Raw genomic sequence first — 20,749 nt, 5'->3', positions numbered from 1 at the left:
ATTATGTTAATGTATTAAAGTACTTACCGCCATAGTTGTTGTTTTTAGTTGTATCGTACACTAGAGTAGGCGACTGAGAATGACCAGCGCTTGTATAAGCTGTTACTCTAAACTTGTGCACTAAATAAAGTAAAAAAAAAAACATATTGGTAACAAAAAAAAAATTATATTTAACAGACAGCGTGGTGTAGTAGCCAGAACACTTGGCTTTATTACATGAGGTCTTTGGTTTGATTCCCAGTGTTCTTCTGCTGTAGCGCCCCTAAGTAAGGCGCTATAAACGGTATAAACTCTTACTGAGTCAGCACTTAGTCTGCAGCATAATTATCGGCAATTATATTTGATAATATTCCAAACTGCCACAGGCAACTCGAGACTGGGTCGGAGTAACTGATGTTACTCTATGTTTAGGTCCTGAAGTCGACTTTCTTACATCAAGGATAAATAAATGTAAAAAAACAACCATTTAAATAATATTAATTTTACCTTTTGAAGATTTTCTACGAAATACATGCGAAGTATCGAAGTAAGTTCGAAGAGTGATGACGTCATTATTATCCCTCAATTCGTATTTTAACAATTCCCCGTTCAGTTGAAACGAGATTGGCCATTTGATTTCTATATAACTGATATTGCCCCTCGCCGTGAAAGGGTTAACATATTGTGGAGCTAAAAACAAAAGAATATTTAAAAGTGTTATGTTACAGAGTTTTGCAATTTTGTATGTGATATATATAGCATGTTAGTATGGTTGACAATGAATCACAAAATGCCTTTAGAACCTTTAAAATATGTCTGTGGTACTTACAATTTAATTTTAAAAAAAACTGGAAAATGATGAACATCAAAAACAGGGTTACCATATTTTTTGTGTGATGTAGAAAGTACCAAGTAGCGTAGTGAATGTATACACGCTAGTACTTTCTACGTCATCAAAAACAGGGCTTCCCTTTTCGTTTTTGTTAATTAAATTAAATTTTTTTTTTTAAATCCATTTATAAAAAAATTAAAACTATTTTTTTTGTTTCAAAAATTTCGAAATAAAAAATTTTAAAATTAGTCACGTGATATTCCGGTTACAACTGTCGCCCAATCAGAATCGCTCTTTCCATGTTCGTTATGTGACGTCACTCGAAACGCGTAGCGCGTATACGGAAGTAGATTTCCTACGATCGTTCGTTGACCTTTTCCCGAGTAAACGACCGAGGGCAACCCAACAGCGCACTCTTGCGGAAAAGATTGGTGAGAAGGAGGACATGCTTTTCGTTTCTCGATTTCATATCTAAAAAAATTAAATTTTTATTTTAATTTTAAAAATTTGTTAAAATCCCGAGTTTGATTAATTTTAAATAAAATTCTAACCCTGTAATATCCCCGTTGGGGCTAGCAGGCTGACTCCACATTAGGGTCACATTATGGGGCCCAATTTCACTGAACTGGGGCGCTTCTTGGCCACTAGGGGGCGCTGGTAATGTGGTCACGACAGCCGGCGGGCCTTTGGTGCACAATTTTTCAAGAGTGCAGAATTCGAGTAAAAACTCGTAGGTTGTGTAAGCTTGGAGGTCTCGTATTGTTTGGTCAGTTCCTATACCACTTGAAACCTTAAAAATAGATTTTTTTTAGAATTTTAGGCTAATTTTTTTTAATTTAACAACATTTTTTAATACTTTGTAATTTAAATATTGAGCAAATTGTTTGTCTTAATATACAATTACGAATTTTACATATTTAAAAAAAAATTAAATTATATTCTTTAGACATTTTTAAAAATTTTAAAGCAAACTTAACAGACTTGATATAAAATATTTACAAAAATAATTTAACCAAAATTTATAAATTATACTTAAGAAATTTTTATAAACTGATAAAAACCAAACTTTTGAAGACCTCATTTATTTACACAAATTTACCCTTTTCATGGGCTCTATTACGTCAACAATCCTCATCCACACGTGATAATATCTCACGATCCCATTGGCTAATTTCGGCTCGCCACAATTTACAATAACCGATCTCGATGTAACGTTGTCGAAACGAGGTTCGGGTATTCCGACTGGCGCAGACTCGCCGGTTCGAACTGGCGACGACCACTGACTAGGGGCTTTCCCGGCGTTGTTACTCGATACGACTTTGTATTGGTATTGTGTGTAAGGCTGTAAATCGTAATCTAAAAAAAATGCAAAAAATGTAATTTTTTGTTACAAGAAAAGTTTGATCGTCTCGTAATTTAGCCTAACGCTCAGGTGGCGGTATATTAAAGGTTCTAATTGTATGTAACCCTCACCCTGAACTATTTAACCCTCACCCTGAACTGTTTATTAGGACGAGACGATCTCCCTAATTTAGTAAAAGCCTAGGTACTCCGCTTTAACGGTTTACCGTTAAAATCAATTTAGCTAACTCTGTTATCTATACCGGCAGCGTGGTGTAGTGGTTAAACACTTGTGACACCCCACAAGAGGTCGTGGGTTCAATTCCCACTGATCTCATGCTGTAGCGCCCTTGAGTAAGGCGCTATAAACGGTATAATATAAACTCCTGCTGAGTCAGCACTTATTCAGCAGTATAATTACCGGGCAATTATAATCTATAATATCCCAAACTGCCACAGAGGCAACTCGAGACTGGGTCGGAGTAACTGATATTACTCTATTTAGGTCGCGCATTCGACCTTCCCACATTGAGGATAAAGATATATATATAAAAAAATACTTGTATTATTAAAAACAAGTAAGCTTAAGGTTTAATACTAAAACACTAGAACGTACAACTTTACAGATATAAAAGCACGTTAAAATACATTAAAATTACTATTACAAATTTACTTTGCAATACGTACACACCTACACGCTACCCAGCAAGGCCTAGTTAGGTTCGGGGCAACCAATCATGATATAAAAGGCAGTAACACTACAACAAAAATACACTTAGGGCAAAAGATCATGATATAGAACACTTAGAACCTACAGGCTCCAGACATAAAATCGTTTGCGTTACAAATTCAAGAAAATCTATTTGTTAAAATCTTGCTTTTTTTCATCTAAAATTACCTGTGTATGTGTGATCTGTTAAGTTAGCTAGTAGTATAGGCTGAAGAGTGTCAACTGATAAAGTAGTCGACAATATACGACGCCTGTAGAGTTGGAATAAATTAATTATTCCATTTTTTTCTTTCGGTGGTGACCACGTGATATCCAAAGTAGCCTAAAAATTAGATAAAAAAAATTAGATAAAAAATTTACTTTTTAAAAAAGTTTTTTTTTTTGTATATATATATCTTTATCCTCGATGTGGGAAGTAGAATGTGCGACTTAAACATAGTTTAACATCAGTTACTCCGACCCAGTCTCGAGTTGCCTGTGGCAGTTTTGGATAATATAGATTAAAATTGCCCGATAATTATGCTGCTGATTAAGTGGTGGCTCAGCAGGAGTTTATACCGCTTATAGCGCCTTACTCAAGGGCGCTACAGCATGATATCAGTGGGGATTGAACCCACGACCTTATGTGTGGTGTAGCAAGTGTTCTTAACACTACACCACGCTGCCAGTTTACAACCTTATTACTTACTTAAAACAATATTAACCTATTAATTTTTCTAGTTAATAATTTTTGTAATAGTATTATAAGTGCAATAAAAGTAAAAAACAAATACTCTTTTATATAGCACTATAGGCATTAAATTCAGTGAGAATCAAACCCAAGACCCCATGGGGCTCAAACCCAAGACCCAAAAGTGCCCAATTAATCTAAATGATTAACTAAATAAAATTAAAAAAAAATGAAACCTGGTCTTGATAAGGGAGTGTCACTCTAGGCGGCATCTGATTGGCTGGCGACGATTCCAACGTTCTCTGTAAATCTCGTTCACTGTTCGTACAACCCAACAACGTACAAGCTTGCAGCCAGAAAATATATTCTTGAAAATATTCCAAACCTTGCACTTGAAAAGTGAATACTTTGCCGGTGAAGTCAAATTTCTAAAAAATTACCATGTTATTTTAGAAACTGCAAACGGAATGTTTAAGCCAGTTATTTCTTAAAAACGAACCAATAAGCTCTAGTAATATAATTATTAGCTAAGGCCGTAAAGTACAAAAGAGAATTAGCTAGGACCGTCAAGTACAAGAGAGAATTAGCGAGAACCGTAAATGACAAGAGAGAATTAGCGAGAACCCTAAAGTACGAGAGAGAATTAGCTGGGGCCGTAAAGTACAAGAGAGAATTAGCTAGGACCGTAAAGTACAAGAGAGAATTAGCTAGGACCGTAAAGTACAAGAGAGAATTAGCTAGGACTGTAAAGTGACCCAAAAAAATATTAAATTTGGTTAAAATTTATAAAAAAAAAACTTTTTTTTTAACTTTTTTTTTTACTTTTTGATCTTTCTTTGTCACGTGCCTCACAAACAAGGTAAAATTTACAATCTCCCCGTTTGGGTTCAACGGGGGCTCCCAAGTGACCCTGATACTGGACGGTGACGTAGGCAACAGGGTAGGCGGGGAAAGCCCCGACGGGGTCGAAGGGTCGGTGGTCTGTGACGTAGGCGGGTCGCTAATCACGTGACCCTGTTTGTTAAAAGCAGTGACTGTGTAGGTGTATTCGGTGCCAGCGGTTAAACCAAAATCATGATATCTGAAAAAATGAGTTAAAAATTTATTAAATAAACTGAAAACTAGAACAAAAAAAATAAAAAACTTAAACAAGTAGTTGTCCACTTTAATAAGTTTTAAACCGGCAGCGTGTTGTAGTGGTAAGAACACTTGCTACACCACACATTAGGTCGTGGGTTCAATCCCCACTGCTCTTATTCTGTAGCGCCCTTGAGTAAGGCGCTATAAACGGTATGAACTTCTGCTGAACCAGCACTTAATCAGCATCATATTTATCAAATATATATTATAATTATCTATAATATCCCAAACTGCCACAGGCAACTCGAGACTGGGTCGGAGTAACAGTTGTTACTTTATGTTTAAGTCGTGCATTCGACTTTTCCACATCGAGAATAAAAATATATACAAAAAAAAGTTGTTAAAAGGTTGAAAATCGGTTTTATAAGTTTAATTTGTTAATTACTTATTTAAGCAATTGATTATTTTAATAAAAAAATATATTTTTAAATTTTAAAGCTCAAATTTAGAAATTTTTGCATTCATTTAAAAAAAACATATAAATAATTAATATTAAAAAAAATAAATTTGGCTCAGTATAGTTGTTAATTATAATAACAAACCTTTTATATTTACATTTTTAAAAGCAAAGCTCATATTTATAATTTTTTACATCTATTAAAAAAAAAAATAATATTATTACAATAAACAAAAAAAAAACACAATTTAAAAAAATAGTTTACCCTTTATAACCTAATTAATACGAAAAAAATATATAAAAAATTGTGTAATTAAAAATCTTTGTTACCTCGTTATATCTCCGTCGTTATAATTAACTAATTCATCGTTTCTTCTTACTTCGTATCTTGTCATAATACCGTTTGGTCGTAAAGGTGGTTGCCATATTACCTATAAAAAATAAGAAAATACATTAAAATACTTAAAGTCATATATTAGCGTTATTTTATACTCAAAAATTAATAAAGTTGGTGTCACTGAACACAAAAATGATTTTAACTTCAAAAAATTTTACCTACTTTTTGAGTTATACAACTTTAAAAAAAAATTTAAAATTAATTCAAAAAAAAAAGGGAAGCCCTGTTTGTGATGACGTAAAAAGTACTAGCTTGTATACGTTAACTGCGCTACTTGGTACTTTCTACGTCACACAAAAAATATGGTAACCTGGTTTTTATGTTAATCATTTTAAAGTATTTTTGAAAATTAAATTGTAAGTACCACAGACATATTTTAGAGGTTCTAAAGGCATTTTGTGATTCATTGTCAACCATACTAACATGCTATATATATCACATACAAAATTGCAAAACTCTGTAACATAACACTTTAATCTAAAAAATATTGGATCACCTGTACTTTACGGTTCTCAGAAATATTTAGGACTGTCAAATACAAAGGTTTTTCGAGAACTGTTAAGCACAAGTGATTCAAAATATTTAAATTCACTTTTTCTTTACCTCAATCGAGTTCGGACTGGTCACATGCAATTCGGGCGACTCCATTCCGCTAGGTGCCGCTTCGAGCGTGAGAACTTTTGTGACGTCACTCCCCCGACATCCGCTGTTCGTGCACGCGTCCAACGTGACGTCATAGGTCCTATAAAAATATAAATTTAAGTTTAAAATTTGTGTTTGATTAATCTTAAAAAACTTTTTTTTACAAAGTCACCTGAAAGGTTGAAGATTACTGACGACCGCTGATTGGTCCATTCCTTCGTATCGAGTCACGTGATCAACTTTAAGCAGATAATTGTTGATAATCCCGTTCGAAATTTCGGGTTTTTTCCAAGTAGCTCGAATGGCAGATGCGTTAAGGGCAACTAAAAAACGAAATATTATTTTTCATAAAAAATCCTTCTAAAAATAATATATTTGTGAAACTTACCGACGCTAGGTGGCGCTACAAACAACGGGGCTTCTTCGTATGTTCTCATATGCTGAGGTGAACTTGTTGTACAGCCGCCCGCTGTGCATGCTGATACAGTATATGAATACATAGTGTAGGGCTAGTAAAAAAACAAAAATTTAAATAAAAAAATATTAAAGTAAAGTCTAGTTGAAAAAAAATTTAGTTCAGCACAAGGTCTTGCATTTAGGGTGACTTGGGCGGGCCGTCTTAACACACCATACTTCCCCTTACATGCCTTTTTAACACACAATTATTAACTTCATCACATAAAAACTAGAATCGCATTTTAAAGAAATAAATTTAAATATTTAAATCAGTTGTAGATTAAATAAAATCTCTGTTTAAAAAATAATTTAAAAATACTTTAAAAGTAAAAAATGTCTTATATAATACGGCTATATATTGCTTTTTATGTAAAGTTTGTTTTCTGCAAAAAAAAAAATTAAAAAAAAGAACAACAAACGGCTCAGAGAGGACAAATTAAGGTCATTTTCCCATGTCTGCCAGCATATGATCTTACAACGATGACGTCGTGCGTCTCGTGACTCGCGAGCGTTGGGACTTTCCCTATTACTTTTAAATCCTGATATCTCAAAAACTACTTGACCAATTTTTAAAATAGTGATATCCTTGTGTAAGTTAAAAAAAAATCCAACATAATTAAAAAAGAAACTCTGCGACCGAACCATCTCTTTAAATTCAGGGTGTAAACTTGCCTAAACGAAGTTGTAAAATCCTCTACTAAATATACACAAAAACAAACTGATCACCTTTAAGTCCGAGTCAACAAATTGAAACTGGGACGCAGAGAAGGTGAGAGGAGTTGTGTTGTTCCTCTGGACCCTGAAAGTCTGTAACTCTCCGTTGATCTCCTCCGGAAGCCTCCACGTGACCACGAGTGACGTAGGACTCTTGTCATCCGGATGAAACACCTCTGGAGACGACATTCCCTCAGGAGGAGCTTGGTAGGTCTCGGCAGTGACCCAACTACTATCCACATATCTATAAACAAATTTGTAAAATATTAAATTAAGTTGGCAGGGACCATAAAGTATAAGAGGGAATTAGATAGAACCATAAAGTACGAGAGAGAATTAGCGAGGACCCTAAAGTACGAGAGAAATTTAGCAAGAACCGTAAAGTACAAGAGAGAATTAGTAAAGACCGTAAGATACAAGAAAAACTTAGCGAGAACCATAAAGTACATGAGAGAATTCGCGAGGACCGTAAAAGACGAAAGAGAATTAGCGAGAACCATAAAGTACGAGAAAGAATCTGCTAAGACCGTAAAGTACAAGAGAGGATTAGCGAGAACCGTAAAGTACGAGAGAGAATTAGCGAGAACCGTAAAGTACCAGAGAGAATTAGAAAGAACCGTAAAGTACCAGAGAGAATTAGTAGTAACCGTAAAGAACACGATAGAATTAGCGAGGACCGTAAAATACAAGAGAGAATTAGGTAGGACCGTAAAGTACGAGAGAATTAGCGAGGACCGTAAAGCACAAGAGAGAATTAGCGAAAACCGTAAAGTACAAAAGAGAATTAGCGAAGACCGTAAAGTACGAGATAGAATTCGCTAGGACCGTTAAGTACAAGAGAGAATTAGGTAAGACCATCAAGTACAAGAAAAAGTTAGCAAGGGCCGTAAAATACGAAAGAGAAATGGCAAGAACCTTTAAGTACAAAATGTTTTTGATAACCGTATAGTACAAGTGTTCTACATAATTTACTTAAAATTTTAAACGTAAGAAATTTGCTATTCAGCTTCCTCAGTTAAAATCGAATATATCCTTACCCAGCCATTGTGCTTGTTCGTATCCTGTACCCATACTTTGTAAACGGCAAAACGCTTGAATCGCTAAAGTTAAAACTTTCCCCCACCGGATCCATGACGTTATGAATGACGTCACCTCCGTTTACGTCATCGTCTGTACTGCTGGTAAAAACGTCTCTGCGCATGCGCGTCCGTATAGGCTGGACACCGCCCCATGTATCTTCTGGGAGAAATTCTCGAGGGTACCACATAGAAAAAGGACTAGAGTAAGTAAGTTGGTTGGAATTGGATGATGATCGTTTATGTCGCGTTGTGGGCTGTGGGTAAATATAATAAAATGTTGGTTTAATAGTAGAATTTACAGCCTAAACATAGTTAACTTACTTACTATTTTAGAATTAGGGTGTTTTTAAACAAAAAAAAATTAAATTATTGCAATATAATATTAACCTAATAGACAGCATATAGTTTTTTTGTATATATCTTTATGTTTGATGTAGAAAGGTCAAATACGCGACCTAAACATAGAGTAACAACAGTTACTCCGACCCAGTCTCGAGTTGCCTGTAGGAGTTTGGGATATTATAGATTATAATCGCCGATAATTATACTGCTGATTAAGAGCTGGCTTAACAGGAATTTATACCGTTAATAGCGCCTTACTTAAGGGCGCTACAGCATGAAAGCAGTGAGGATTGAACCCACGACCTCATGAGATGTAGTGTTTACACTTTAGTTCAACAGAATTAAAAATATCTCAAAAAAAAGGTTTCCAAAGACAGATATTATACAAACCTGTCGTTGTGATTTCGACATCATTTTTCTAATCACTTGATATCTAATAATACGACCGTTCGGTCGAGAGGGTTTTGACCACGTGACGATAACAGCTGTAGCGTTTGAAAACCCGACGATCGGAGGCGGTTGTTCTTCAGGCAACGTCTCGGCAGTTTGAAAAGTCGTTGGCGGGGTACGAGAGCATAATTCCTCGCCAGTACAAGCTTGTAACACCAATGTATAGTTAGTGTATGGAGATAGTCTTCTTAGCGAGAATAAGCGAGATAGGCCGCTGTACAACTTGTCTTCGTAACCGACCTCATATAAACTGTAAGTTTGAATCTGTTGGAAACACAGTTATACTAATTAGTTGGTTGCAAAAAGAAAAATATTAAAAATTAGTAAAAATATTAAAAATTTCCTTATTTTATAAATCAAATTTTAGATGTACTATATTTTAAATATGGTATTTCAGCATCTGAAAAGATTTTATAGGGTTTGAGAAAGTGTCTTTAAACCAAGCACCATTTTGGGGACAAGTTTTTTTTCTCAAAACAAAAAACACGACCTTTTCTTAAGCATTACTTTAAAAAAAAACACAAGAAACAAGTTTACCGACAGCGTGTTGTAGTGGTAAGAACACTTGCTACACCACACATGAGGTTGTGGGTTTGATCCCCACTGCTCTCATGCTGTAGCGCCCTTGAGTAAGGCGATATAAACGGTATAAACTCCTGCTGAACCAGCACTTAATCAGCAGCATAATTATTGGGCAACTATTATCTATATTATCCCAAACTGCCACAGGCAACTCGAAGCTGGGTCAGAGTAACTGATGTTACTCTATGTATAAGTCGCGCATTCGACTTTTCCACATCGAGGATAAATATATACAAAAAAAAAACTATTTGACCATTCGTGAAAACAAACAAAATTCAAACCATTCCAAAAAGCTAAGAACGTTCCAAAACTTCAGACACAGACAAATACAACCCACATGAACACCTTTTTTTCCAAATTATCAATACACCTACTTCTCCATTTGGCACTGCCGGTTCATTCCAAGTCAGCAACAACGATCTTCCATCAGCCATTTTCTCTGCCTTTAAATCCGCAACCTCACTTGGTGGCGCTGGTAAGGTCGTGACGTAAGCCCAGTCGCTCCGCCCCTCCAGCGAGCCTTGATTGACAGCTACGAGTCGTACAGCGTATTTAGTGAAAGGTTGAAGACCGGAAAATGTAGCTTGGCGAACAAGGGATGATGTGGTCATTGCTGTTATTATAGGAGGTTGTAAAGTGGGATCGTTAGGCACTTCTTGGTATTCCAATCTAAAAAAAAATCAAATGTAATTTATATTGTATTTAATTTTAAATATTTTTTTTATATATCTTTATCCTCGATGTGGGAAAGTCGAATGAGCGACCTAAACATAAAGTAACATCAGTTACTACGACTCAGTCTCGAGTTGCCTTTTAGCATTTTGTGATATTTTAGAAATAATTGACTGATAATTATGCTGCTGATTAAGTGCTGGCTCAGCAGGAGTTCATACCATTTATAGCGCTTTACTCAAGAGCGCTACAGCATGAAAGCAGTGGGGATTGAACCCACGACCCTATGTGTGGTGTAGCAAGTGTTCTTTCCACTACACCAGGCTGCCGTTTTTAATATAAAAAGTCTTAAAATTTTTTTTAATTGACAGAAATGCAAAGATAAGTTTTAGATAATTTTTTTTAGATGAAATTTAGGCTATAAAGATTTCAACTTTAAAATATAAATGTACTTATATTACCTATAGCTTGCTAAAACACCATTCGGTTCTCTAGGCTCGTCCCAAGTAACTCGAACTGCAAACGCAGACACTGGTTCAACAACAGGAACATTAATACCCATAGGTACATCTTCTTTCGTTCTAATTTCGCTCCACGAGCTATAGGTTTCGCCTATCTCGTTCTCAACCAAGATCCTATACTTGTATAACTTATACGGCGACAAGTCCTGGTCTTTTACACCGTCGGTAAATGTAAGAATGGATATATCGTTGGAGCTATACACTAATTTCTCATCGCCGTTTAAACTATTCGGATCCAGAAGTCTACGGTAAATCCTATATCTCGTCAACTCCCCGTTAGGCTCAGACGGTTTCTGCCATGTTATGACCACCTTGCGGCTTGTAGGTGCATTTAATTTCGGTGGTTTCAGCCCGCTAGGTGGTGCTGACGCGGTGCGAACTTGAACAGACGGTCCAACGTTGCAATTCAAGTCTTCGTCGATATTTTTGGCTTCGTTTTCGATTGTTGAATTAGTTGTGTTAACAAAACAGGTTCTTATACGAATGTGGTATCTGGTATGAGGAGTTAGATTTGTTATCGTTTTTTCCTTGCTTTTACCAGCAGGAACTATATTCAAAATGTCGTCGTTCGAAATGTCGGAATTTGCTTCTGGAAATTGTTCTAAAAAATAAAAATAGAAAAATAACATAAAGTGTTATATTGGAGAGTTTTGCAATTTTGTAAGTGATGTATATAGCACGTTAGTATGGTTGACAATGAATCACAAAATGCCTTTAGAACCTTGAAAAAAATGTCTGCAGTACAATTTAATTTTCAAAAAATATTGGAAATAAAAGTGGCAAAGTGAATGTATACAAGCTAGTACTTTCTACGTCATCACAAACAGGGGTTCCCCTTTCTTTTTTTTAAAATAAATTAAATTTTTTTAAAAGTTGTGTAACTTACTTAAAAAGTAAATAAAATTAATTAAAGTTAAAACTATTTTTGAGTTCAGTGACACCAACTTTATCAATTTTCGAGTAAACAAATTCGCCAATATAGAACTTTAAATTATGCCGCCTAAAAGAAAATTGTTAAAATGTTAAAAAAAACTTACGTTCTACTATTTCTCTTCTTTTTCGTATAGGCGAAAAAGTGGTTGTAAAAAAAACTTCTTTTTCTTCATTTTCTTTACGAACGATCACTTGATAAACGTTATGATCGTTAGCCGAGCTAATATTGCTGTCGAACCCTTCCGTCCAGTTAGCTAAAATACTTGTAGAATCAATAACGTTAACACGTACTGGTGTTACTCTTTCAGGCACGAATGTTGGCAGAGTCACTGTTTTTATTTCGCTTATGTTGAAGCCTGCGCCGTTGATGGCGCTCATTTGGTAGAAAATATTGCCAGCTTTTTGGTCGACTGTGTCTATGTAACTAAAAACGTTTGCCCTTCCAGAATAGATAAGTTCAACTTTGCTCTAAAAATGGGGTAAATATAAATAGTATTACCAAAACCTAGGTAAGCCTGTAAATTTTATTCTTAAAAACAGCTATTCCAAATATAGGCACCCTTAAACGGTACAGTAAGATCAGAATTTGCTTAAATTAAATTTTTTTGGATATATCTTTATCCTTGATGTGGGAAGGTCGAATGTGCGACTTAAACATTGAGTAACATCAGCTACTACGACCCAGTCTCGAGTTGCCTTTAGCAGTTTGGGATATAATTGCACAATAATTATTCTGCTGATTAAGTGCTGGCTCAGCACGAGTTTATACCATTTATAGCGCCTTACTCAAGGGCGTTACAGCATGAGAGCAGTGGAGATTGAACCCACGACCTTATGGTGGTGTAGCAAGTGTTTTTACCACTACACCACGCTGCCAGTATACTTAAGAGTTACATTTTTTTTTATAAAATGTGGTATAAAAATTATAAAAAGTTAAACAATATATTTACATTATGCAGAGCATCATTAATTTCATCCAAATCTTCCACATAACGACGAACAATTCTGTAAAACAAAAAGTCCAATATATATATATATTTTTTTGTATATATCTTTATCCTCAATGTGGGAAAGGTCAAATGCACGACCTAAACATAGAGTAACAAGTTACTCCGGCCCAGTCTCGAATTGCCTTTAGCAGTTTGGGATATTATATAGATTATAATTGCCTAATAATTATGCTGCTGATTAAGATTAAGTGCTGGCTCACTGATTAATTGCTGACTCAGCTGGAGCCATAGCACCTTACTTAAGGGCGCTACAGCATGAGAGCAGTGGGGATTGAACCCACAACCTCACAGTGGTGTAGCAAGTGCTCTTACCACTACACCACCTTGCCGGTTAAACACCTACTTGAATGTACTTATAAAAGAGTATACAATTTTAACTATTTCACCTGTATTCTGTTATTAAACCATTTGGATATTCAGGCTCAGACCAAAATAACTCCACAGTTGTTTTATTCAAAACCAAGATGGCTGATTTGTGCCAAACTCCTTCAGGTCTTGCTTCGCTTGTTCTAATTGAAGCCTAGAAATATTTAAATAATCAATATATCATATAAAACATAATATAATGTAACATTTAATCCTTTGACCGAGCCAAAAGTTGTTTTCAAAAGTAAGTAACATGTGGGCCTAATACAGAAACACTTGAATATATTGACAGCGTGGTGTAGTGATAAAAACAATTGCTACACCACTATGAGGTCTTGGATTCAATCCCTACTGCCCTAATGTTGTAGCACCCTTAAGTAAGGCGCTATAAACGGTATGAACTTCTGCTGAGTCGGCACTTAATCAGCATCATAATTACTGGACAATTATAATTTATAATATCCCAAACTGCCACAGGCAACTCAAGATTGGGTTGGAGTAACAGTTGTTACTCTATGTTTAGGTCGCGCATTTGACCTTTCCACATCGAGGATAAATATATACGAAAAAAATATGAGCTCACATAAAGTTAAATTCAGTACTTTTGCTTTTATGCTTTAATTTCACTACTAACATGTTAAAGTTACTATAAAGATTTAAATAAAACATTAAAACAGTAATTGTTTCAAGAAATTTGACTAACAGATATATACATAATACAATCAAATTATATGTAGATCTTTACAGACATCTAAAAACAAAATCTATATCCAAAACGTTGTTGAATTCAATTTGTATCGTGAATTTTATACCAAAAAATGCCAAAAGATAACAAAAGTGTATACTATATACCATCTTCTATGTCGCAAAACCCAATCTGTTGTAAATTAATTAATATTTTATTAGCTTACCTCATCGCTGTTAGTACATCCCACAGCTGTGCAAGCAGACACAATATAAGTGTGTAGAGAATAAGGCTTTAAGTCAGTAGCCTCATATTTTAAATCTTCTGATGCTGTTGTCCTGTATATTTCACCTATCTCAGTATCATTTAAAATGTATCTAAATTCAAAATGTTATAACAATTATAGGTGCTTTAATTGGTTTTATAAATAAAACGATAGTAGTATAGTGAACCGGCAGCATGGTGTAGTGAGAACACTTGCTACACCACAATGAGGTCGTTAGTTTAATCCCCACTGCTTTCATGCTGTAGCGTCCTTGAGTTAGGCGCTATAAACGGTATGAACTCCTGCTGAACTAGCACTTAATCAGCAGCATAATTACCGGGCAAATATAATCTATAATATCTCAAACTGCCACAGGCAACTCGAGACTGGGTCAGAGTAACTGATGTTTCTCTATGTTTAGGTCGCGCATTTGACCTTCCCACATCGAGGATAAAGATATACCCACATAAAAATAACAAATAAATTAACATATTTTTAACCAAAGGGTACTACAAACGTCTTTTATATTTTTTTTCAAATATTTTTACCTTTCAATAAATCCATTTGACCTTGACGGTGGTACCCAAGTGATTTGTATAGTATAAGGACTGGTCACTAATAATATTGGAGGAGATATATACTCAGGAATACCTTGAACACTTGTAGCTCTTACAGGGATGCTATTACCACAACTTTCAATAGTACAAGCCTAAAATAAATATTAAAATCAAATTTTAAATATGTTTTAATTTTGTAAGATTTTTTCTTTAATTTTAATAATTATTCATATCAAATAAAACTGAATTTAAATCGCATAAAAGCATTTCTAGATATCTTATTTAGGCAAAATTTGAATAAAATATAAACAAAAGTATTTTTTAATTTTAGAGTTCTTTATTTTAAATTGTTGTAATTTTTCCATTTTAAAAGTAGTTTATTGAAAAAAAAAGTTTAAATAAATTAAGTTTTACTATGTGATATGCTTTTTGTACTTTTTACTATGTGAGTTTTACTATGTGATATGCTTTTTGTATTTAAAAAAAACTAGTATAATCATATGAATATAATAAACAACTTACTTTTAGAATATATTCATATTCTCGATATGATAAAATATTAAATGAATCTGTGTGTTTCAATGCAAGACCATTCCAAATTTCTAATCCATCTCGAACTAACACATATTTTGTTATTTCGCCTTTAACAAAAATATAAAAGTTATTTTAAAAAGGATAGCCTAAACTTATAAAAATTAAAAAAAAAAAAATTATATTTAAAGATAACAGTCTCATATTCTTTCAGTAATAATACATAAACTAAAGCCCCTAAAAGCCTAAAAGTATGAGAAATTACAGAAATTACATAATTGTATATTTACCTTTATCCTCGATGTGGGAAGGTCGAATGCACGACCTAAACATAGAGTAACATCAGTTACTCTGACCCAGTCTCGAGTTGTCTGTGGCAGTTTGGAATACTATAGATTATAATTGCTCGATAATTGAGCTGCTCATTAAGTTTTGGCTCAGCAGGAGTTTATACCATTTATAGCGCCTTACTCGAGGACGCTACAGCATGAGAGCAGTGGGGATTGAACCCACGACCTCATGTGTGGTGTGGCAAGTGTTCATACCACAACACCACGCTGCTGGTCATAAAATTATCATAATAGCTAAAAAATAAACCGTTTGGTTTTCCAGGTAGTTTCCATGTCAATGTAATTGTGTCACGATCTTTAGACGACCAATCAGGTGCGTACACGTCATCAGGGGCAGATTGTGGGGTAAACAAATCGGCGGGGTCACTTTCACCTTGCCCGACTTTGTTTTCGGCAACCACAATGTATTGGTACTTAGTGTAAGGCAAAAGATCTTCATCTAGAAAGAAATAATTAAAAAATAAAATTTAAAATGAAATTAATAAAATATTTTAAAATTAAAAAATGTTATTTTTTATTTTTTAATTTTAGCTTACCATAAAATGAATAAATGTGAGCTGGTCCCGAATAAATTGTAACATAAGAAGTTGGACAAATGTCATCAGAACTATATGACATCATAGTTGGTGATGCAGTTGACCGAAAACAATCCAGTTTCTCACGATCAAAATCGCATCTAGAAACAATCAAATTTACATTTCAAAGGAATTTTAACAGAAAAGAATGTTTATATTTCAAAGAAATGCCAACCAAAAAGAATATTTATATTCCAAAGACATTTCTTACGGGTAGATTACAAATATTTAAAATTTAAGCCAACCAAAAAAATCATCGATATTTTAATAATATGCCAATCAAGAAAAAAAAATTCTAAAAACACAAAATGTTAAAAAATAAGATAACCCTACCTGTCACATCCTGCAAACATTGATCTCTCTAGAGAACACAAAGTACCGCTCCCACAGTGAGAAGGAATAGTTGCATCAGCAAGAGAAGTTGTGGCTACATCAGCACAAACTTCAGTGACAGGGTTATAACCGTTACCATGACAACAAGATTGAGTATCAGGTATCAATTCGGTTGAACAACATTTTTGTTTGGAAGTCAGGATGTCAACACCTTCTTGTAGGTAGGCCTAAAAAATATGAAAAATGTTAATACTACATTTTATATCATATACTATTTTTCAATTCAATCTTTTTTGTATATATCTTTATCCTCAATGTGGGAAAGTCGAATGCGCGACTTAAACATAGAGTAGTAACTGTCACTCCGACCCAGTCTTGAGTTGCTTTCAGCAGTTTGGGATCTTATAGATTATAATTGCCCAGTAATTATGCTGCTGATTAAGTGCTGGCTCAGCAGGATGTCATACCAGTCATAGCGCCCTACTCAAGGACACTGCAGCATGCGAGAGCAGTGGGGATTAAATCCACGACCTCGCTGTGGTGTAGCAAGTGTTCTTACCAATACACCATGCTGCCGGTCATTAAAAGCTAATTCCACGAAACTTCATTATTAAAATGTTTTCAGTAATTACCTTAGTTTCCTTGGTGTATTGATTATTGCAACAAGTTGTTATATTACTTAACAAATATTGAGATCCACAACAAATATAATTTTCGTCAAAATCATAACTTGTGCCTAATTTGCTGTTGCCACAACATTGTTTAGTATTAGGTATGACCTAGAAAAACCAAAAATAAAAATTCTGATAAAATAATTTCAACCTAATGTTTAACATCTAAATTTGTTACTTATTTATATATTGAACCATCAGCATGGTGTAGTGGTAAGAACACTTGCTACACCACATGAGGTCATGGGTTCAATCCCGCTGCTCTCATGCTGTAGTGCCCTTGAGTAAGGCGCTATCAACGGTATAAATTCCTGCTGAGCCGGCACTTAATCAGCAGCTTAATTATTGGGCAATTATAATCTATAATATCCCAAACTGTTACAAGCAACTCGAGACTGGGTCGAAGTAACTGATGTTAGTTTTTGTTTAGGTTGCGCATCCCACCTTCCCACATCAAGATAAAGAAATACACAAAAAAAAATTATAAAAATAATATAAAAATTTTAAACAGTTTATTTTGTGCATACCTCACCACCACAGCATTTTTTTTCGAACCCATCATGTAATATCCCATCACAACATATTTGTAACCCATTATCAACATAAGGTACACCACCACAACAGGAGTTACCTACACCAACTGATATCCTGTCCTCAACTGGGTCCTTACAGCATTTTTCTTGACCATATACCTAGATAGTTGTAAATCAGTTAACAACATTGTTTTTGACTTGTTGAAATGTTTAGGTTTTTATGTAAAAATTTCTCCATTTTTTTTTTATGTATATAAATTTATCCTTGATGTGGGAAGGTCGAATGCGCGACCTGAACATAGAGTAACATCAGTTACTTCGACCCAGTCTCAAGTTTCCTTTAGTAGTTTGGGATATTATAGAAGTAATTATGCTGCTGATTAAGTGCTGGCTTAGCAGAAGTTATACCGTTTATAGCGCCTTACTCAAAAGTGCTACAGCATGAGAGCAGTGGAAATTAAACCCATGACCTCATGGTGGTGTAGCAAGTGTTTTTACCACTACACCAAGCTGCCGGTTAAATCTTGGCAAGTAACATCAGTTACCACGATCCAGTCTCGAGTTGCCTATAGCGGTTTGGAGTATTACAGAGATTATAATTGCTTGATAATAAAGCTGCTAATTAAGTATTTGCTTAGCAGGAGTTCATATCGTTTGAAATTCTATTTTTTAAGTCTGGTATTTACCCTTAAATAATGCCCGCTACAACATTCATAATTTTCCTTAATAGAATGAAATTTTCCTCCGCAACAAACATCACTTGGTCGCCCTCTGCGTGCCACATAATTCTTACCGCAACATTCCTTTTCTCCATTAACTTTATGCAGAACATTGTCGCAACAAACCTAAAAAAATAAAATGTTTACATTTTAAAACAAACCATTTAATAAGTTACCATATGATAAAGATTTAAAATTCGGTCTCTATATATCAAGACAATATATTTAACCGGCAGCGTGGTGTAGTGGTAAGAACACTTGCTATACCACCATGAGGTCGTAGGTTCAATCCCCACTGCTCTCATGCTGTAGTGCCCTCGAGTAAGGCGCTATAAACAGTATAAACTCCTGCTGAGTCAGCACTTATACAGCAGCATAATTACCAGGCAATTATAATCTATAATATCCCAAACTGCCACAGTGACTCAAGATTGGGGTCAAATCTATAATATCCCAAACTGCTAAAGAAAACTCAAGACTGGGTTAGGGTAACTAATATTACTTTATGTTTAGGTGAGCATTCGACCTTCCCACATCGAGGATAAAGATTTATACCAAACAAAAAAAACTAACCTGTTGGGTGGGATGATAGCATTTTGAACCACAAAGTTTTTGATTTCGTTTACATTTAACATAAGTACAAGTACCAGTTAAATCTTCTACTTTTCTGCAATACAAAGTTAAAATAGGTAAAATATATATTACATATTAAAATACAAGTTTCTACGTAAGATTTGCTTAAAAAATTTAATATTCATTAAAAGTTATTTAGAAATACAATAATTAAATGTTACACACCACACATGAGATCGTGGGTTCAATCCCCACTGATCTCATGCTGTAGCGCACTTGAGTAAGGTTCTATAAACAATATAAACTCCTGCTAAGCCAGCACTTAATCAGCAGTATAATTATCAGGCAATTAAAATCTATATAATATCCCAAACTGACACAGGCAACTCGAGACTGGGTCGGAGTAACTAATGTTACCCTATGTTTAAGTCGCGCATTTGACTTTTCCATATCGAGGATAAAGATATATACAAAAAAAAATGCACCACATATATTTCAAACCTGTTAGATTTTATTTCATCTGATGTAGAATTCCTTATCCAAATGCATTTAATTTATTTTATTATTTATTAAACAAATTAGCAAAAAATAAATTGTTTTAAAAGAAAAAAAAAGTTGTAAAAATTAAACATAAAATCTACTGTTAATTCTAATTTGTATTTTATAAATTTTATTCTTACATATCAACACACTTTCTTATAACTCTTCTCCTGACTTCGTAACTTTTAATTATTCCGTTTGGATATAATGGCGGTTCCCATTCTATATCTAATCGATCGTCAGTAACAAACTAAAAAAACATATTATTAAATGACCAACAAAACATTGAAATAATCTACAGATATTCTTGAAAATTAGAATAAAAACTTACATGTAAAATAGGGGATTTTATGCCTTTTGGATTAGTTTCTAAAGTTGTAGCTTGCGTTGCATTACTTACTGCACATGCATATACAGTACATGCTTCCAACTAAAACAAAAAGCAATTTTTAATTACTGGCAGCATGGTGTAGTGGTAAGAACACTTGCTACACCCCACATGAGGTCTTGGGTTCAATCCCCACTGATTTTATGCTGTTTGAGTAAGGCGATATAAACGGTATAAACTCCTGCTAAGTCAGCATTTAATCAGCAGTATAATTATCGGGCAATTATAATCTATAATATCCCAAACTGCCACAGGCAACTCGAGACTGGGTCGGAGTAACTAATGTTACTTTATGATTAAGTCGCGCATTCGACTTTTCGACATCGAGGATAAAAATATATACAAAATAAAAATTAATTAAAAATTTACAAAAAAAATTTAAAAAAAGTGTTAATTAAATATATAAAAACCAACACAAAGACAGTTAATTTAATTATGTAAAATAAAAAAGGCTTATAATATTGTATGCACTTACCTTTATATTATATATTGTGTAAGGTTTAAGGTCTCTAATAACATAGGAACTGGGTTCTGTCTTGTAAGTATCAATAACTTGATTATCCAAGTGGATTTTGTAAGCAACAATCTGACCATTAGGTTGATGTGGTGCTAACCAACTTACTCTTAACTGAGATGAACTTAAAGAGTAGATGACTGGTGGATATAGATCAAGAGGTGCTAAAAATAGAACATATTTATTAATTAATAAAGATTATTTTTAATTTAGGGACAAAGAATATAAACCGGCAGCGTGGTGTAGTGGTCAGAACACTTCC

General features: G+C 34.3%; 1 protein-coding gene across 1 annotated transcript in view; it reads right to left on the bottom strand.

Moving 5' to 3' along the window:
• The window catches only part of LOC145741811 (usherin-like), a 49,118-nt gene that overhangs the window by 2,592 nt on the left and 25,777 nt on the right, over nt 1-20,749 (bottom strand). The window contains exons 42-74 of the mRNA XM_082559473.1: nt 20,449-20,651; nt 19,917-20,015; nt 19,726-19,835; nt 19,046-19,139; nt 18,440-18,598; nt 17,748-17,912; nt 17,182-17,328; nt 16,550-16,776; nt 16,178-16,317; nt 15,889-16,080; nt 15,283-15,401; nt 14,752-14,912; nt 14,165-14,315; nt 13,274-13,407; nt 12,828-12,882; nt 11,982-12,345; nt 10,885-11,545; nt 10,126-10,420; nt 9,110-9,433; nt 8,336-8,631; nt 7,311-7,542; nt 6,517-6,637; nt 6,301-6,451; nt 6,090-6,228; nt 5,420-5,520; nt 4,375-4,633; nt 3,789-3,980; nt 3,051-3,204; nt 1,911-2,167; nt 1,363-1,601; nt 1,065-1,282; nt 487-669; nt 28-120 (exon numbers count right to left, since the gene is read on the bottom strand). Of these exons, the coding sequence (XP_082415599.1) occupies nt 28-120; nt 487-669; nt 1,065-1,282; nt 1,363-1,601; nt 1,911-2,167; nt 3,051-3,204; nt 3,789-3,980; nt 4,375-4,633; nt 5,420-5,520; nt 6,090-6,228; nt 6,301-6,451; nt 6,517-6,637; nt 7,311-7,542; nt 8,336-8,631; nt 9,110-9,433; nt 10,126-10,420; nt 10,885-11,545; nt 11,982-12,345; nt 12,828-12,882; nt 13,274-13,407; nt 14,165-14,315; nt 14,752-14,912; nt 15,283-15,401; nt 15,889-16,080; nt 16,178-16,317; nt 16,550-16,776; nt 17,182-17,328; nt 17,748-17,912; nt 18,440-18,598; nt 19,046-19,139; nt 19,726-19,835; nt 19,917-20,015; nt 20,449-20,651 (6,435 nt within the window). The remainder of the gene's footprint in view (nt 1-27; nt 121-486; nt 670-1,064; nt 1,283-1,362; nt 1,602-1,910; nt 2,168-3,050; nt 3,205-3,788; nt 3,981-4,374; nt 4,634-5,419; nt 5,521-6,089; nt 6,229-6,300; nt 6,452-6,516; nt 6,638-7,310; nt 7,543-8,335; nt 8,632-9,109; nt 9,434-10,125; nt 10,421-10,884; nt 11,546-11,981; nt 12,346-12,827; nt 12,883-13,273; nt 13,408-14,164; nt 14,316-14,751; nt 14,913-15,282; nt 15,402-15,888; nt 16,081-16,177; nt 16,318-16,549; nt 16,777-17,181; nt 17,329-17,747; nt 17,913-18,439; nt 18,599-19,045; nt 19,140-19,725; nt 19,836-19,916; nt 20,016-20,448; nt 20,652-20,749) is intronic.

The sequence above is a fragment of the Corella eumyota genome, chromosome 2 (assembly GCF_963082875.1).
Source record: "Corella eumyota chromosome 2, kaCorEumy4.1, whole genome shotgun sequence".
In the NCBI taxonomy this organism is placed as follows: domain Eukaryota; kingdom Metazoa; phylum Chordata; class Ascidiacea; order Phlebobranchia; family Corellidae; genus Corella; species Corella eumyota.
Note: the sequence above shows the minus strand (reverse complement) of the source record. Positions and strands in the feature narration are given on the sequence as shown.